Source organism: Nothoprocta perdicaria, unplaced genomic scaffold, assembly GCF_003342845.1.
Source record: "Nothoprocta perdicaria isolate Ctin4 unplaced genomic scaffold, notPer1 scaffold_787, whole genome shotgun sequence".
NCBI classification, from domain to species: Eukaryota; Metazoa; Chordata; class Aves; order Tinamiformes; family Tinamidae; genus Nothoprocta; species Nothoprocta perdicaria.
This window is the reverse complement of record NW_020456073.1, coordinates 7,978-11,022: the sequence shown is the minus strand read 5'-3', so window position 1 is coordinate 11,022 and position 3,045 is coordinate 7,978. Positions and strand designations below refer to the sequence as shown.

The 3,045-nt window shown below is 62.3% G+C and overlaps 1 protein-coding gene across 1 annotated transcript in view; it reads left to right on the top strand.

Moving 5' to 3' along the window:
* Positions 1-299: 299 nt before the first annotated feature.
* The window catches only part of TOMM40 (translocase of outer mitochondrial membrane 40), a gene marked incomplete at its 5' end in the record, with an annotated part of 7,648 nt that continues 4,902 nt past the window's right edge, over positions 300-3,045 (top strand). The window contains 2 exons of the mRNA XM_026051656.1: positions 300-401; positions 470-575. Of these exons, the coding sequence (XP_025907441.1) occupies positions 300-401; positions 470-575 (208 nt within the window). The remainder of the gene's footprint in view (positions 402-469; positions 576-3,045) is intronic.

The window sequence follows — 3,045 nt, the reverse complement described above, 5'->3', positions numbered from 1 at the left end:
ATGTCCCCATGAGGTCCCTGATGTCCGTGTGAGGTCCCCGATGTCCCCATGAGGTCCCCGATGTCCCCATGGGCTCCCTGATGTCCCCATGGGCTCCCTCATGTCCCCATGAGGTCCGTGATGTCCCCGTGCGGTCCCTGACGTCCGTGTGAGGTCCCCGATGTCCCCATGAGGTCCCCGATGTCCCCACGGTGTCACTGACGTCCGTGTGAGGTCCCCGATGTCCCCATGAGGTGCCCGATGTCCCCGTGGCGTCGCTGGCGTCCCCGCGATGTCCCCGGTGTGCCCGTGTCCCGCAGGCGTTCCCGGTGCTCGTGGGCGACATGGACAACAGCGGCAGCCTCAACGCGCAGGTCGTGCAGCAGCTGGGCGCCCGCCTGCGCTCCAAGGTGGCCTTCCAGGTGCGTCCCCACCGGGGGGGGACACGGGGACACCCCGAGGTCCCCGCGTCACCCCCCGTGTCCCTCAGACCCAGCAGGCCAAGTTCGTCAACTGGCAGGTGGACGGCGAGTACCGCGGCGGGGACTTCACGGCGGCCGTCACGCTGGGCAACCCCGACCTGCTGGCCGGCTCCGGTGAGACCCCCGTGTCACCCCGTGTCACCCGGTGTCACCCAGCGTCACCCAGCGTCACCCAGCGCCACCTGTTGTTGTTACTGGGTGTCGCCTGGTGTTCTCTGGTATCTCCTCTGGTGTCCCCAAGTGTTTCTCAACTGTTCCTGACCTCTTAGTGGGCTCTGGTGAGACCCCCATTGTCACCTGGTGTCACCCTGTGTCACCTGGTGTCACCCAGTGTCACCTGGGGTCACCTCTTGTCACCCGCTGTCACTCGTTGTTGTCACTTGGTGTCCCCTGGTGTTCTCTGGTATCTCCTCTGGTGTCCCCAAGTGTTTCTCAACTGTTCCCGGCCTGCTGGTGGGCTCCGGTGAGGCCCCCATTGTCACCTGGTGTCACCCCGTGTCACCCCACATCACCCAGTGTCACCTGGGGTCACCTCATGCCACCCCATGTCACCTGGCGTTGTCACTTGGTGTTCCCTGGTGTCAACTGGTATCACCTTTGGTGTCCCCAAGTGTCCCTTGAGTGTTCCCGACCTGCTGGCCGGCTCCGGTGAGACCCCCATTGTCACCTGGTGTCACCCAGTGTCACCCAGTGTCACCTCTTGTCACCCGCTGTCACCCGTTGTTGTCCCGTGGTGTCCCCTGGTGTTCTCCGGTATCTCCTCTGGTGTCCCCAAGTGTCCCTCGAGTGTTCCCGACCCGCTGGCCGGCTCCGGTGAGACCCCCGTTGTCACACGGTGTCACTTCGTGTCATGCGGTGTCACCTCATGTCACGCAGTGTCACCTCATGTCACCTGGTGTCACCTGCCGGTGTCACTTGGTGTCCCCTGGTGTCCCCTGTGGTGTCCCCAAGTGTCTCTTGAGTGTTCCCAATGTGCTGGTGGGCTCCGGTGAGACCCCCTCTGTCACCTGGTGTCACCCCGTGTCACCTGGTGTCACCCAAGTGTCACCTGGTATCCCCCAGTGTCCCCATTGTCCTCTGAGTGCTCCATGGTGTCCCCTGGGATCCCTTGATGTCACCTCTGGTGTCCCCAAGTGTCTCTCGAGTGTCCCCAAGTATCCCCTGGTGTCCCCCAGTGTCCCCTGATGTTCCCCAGTGTCCCCTGGTGTCCCCACGTGTCCCCAGGTGTCCCCAAATGTCCCCCGCTGTCCCCTCTGGGTGTCCCCCACAATGTCCCCACAGTGGGTCAAGGGTCCCAAGATGTCCCCAAGCGTCCCCTGACATCCCCTTGGTGTCCCCAAGTGTCCCCTGACATCCCGCTCATGTCCCCAGGTGTCTCCAAGTGTCCCTAAATGTCTCCCAATGTCCCATTGGGTGTTCCCCAACATCCCCCGTGATGTCCCCACGTGTCCCCCCGACGTCCCCATGGTGTCCCCAAGTGTCATTAGATGTTCTCAAGTGTCTCCTGACGTTCCCCAGATGTCCTTCATTGTCCCCAAGTGTCCCCAAATGTCCCCCAATGTCCCGTTGGGTGTTCCCCAGTGTCCCCCAGTGTCCCCGGCTGTGTCCCCACGTGTCCCCCATGATGTCCCCATGGTGTCCCCAAGTGTCCCTGGATGTCCTCAAGTGTCTCCTGACGTCCCGCAGGTGTCCTTCAGTGTCCCCAAGTGTCCCCAAATGTCCCCCAATGGCCCGTTGGATATTCCCCAGTGTCCCTCAATGTCCCCATGGTGTCCCCACGTGTCCCCACCATGTCCCCATGGTGTCCCCGAGTGTCCTTAGATGTTCTCAGGTGGCTCCTGACATCCCCCAGGTGTCCGTGAGTGTCCCAGGTGGCCCCAGGTGGCCCCAAATGTCCACCAATGTCCCATTGGGTGTGCCCACAATGTCCCTACGTGTCTCCATAATGTCCCCATGGTGTCCCTAAGTGTCCTTGGATGTCCTCAAGTGTCTCCTGACATCCCCGAGATGTCCTTCAGTGTCCCCCAGTGTCCCCAAATATCCCCCAATGGCCCGTTGGGTGTTCCCCAGTGTCCCCTGTGATGTCCCCATGTGTGCCCATGGTGTCCCCAAGTGTCCCTAGATGTCCTCAAGTGGCTCCTGACATCCCCCAGGTGTCCCCAGGTCTCCCCAGGTGTCCCCGAATGTCCTGTTGGGTGTTCCCCAGTGTCCCCTAATGTCCCCATGATGGCCCCATGGTGTCCCCAAGTGTCCTTAGATGTTCCCAAGTGTCTCCTGACATCCCCCAGGTGTCCTTCAGTGTCCCCAAATGGCCCGTTGGGTGTTCCCCAGTGTCCCCTGTGGTGTCCCCAAGTGTCCCTAGAAGTTCTCAAGTGTCTTCTGATGTCCCCCAGATGTCCTTCAGTGTCCCCCAGTGGCCCCGAATGTCCCCCAATGGCCCGCTGGGTGTTCCTCAACGTCCCCTGTGTGTCCCCACGATGTCCCCACGGTGTCCCCACACGTCCCGTGGTGTCCCCGTGGTGTCCGCAGGCATCGTGGTGGCGCACTACCTGCAGAGCGTGACGGCGGCGCTGGCGCTGGGCGG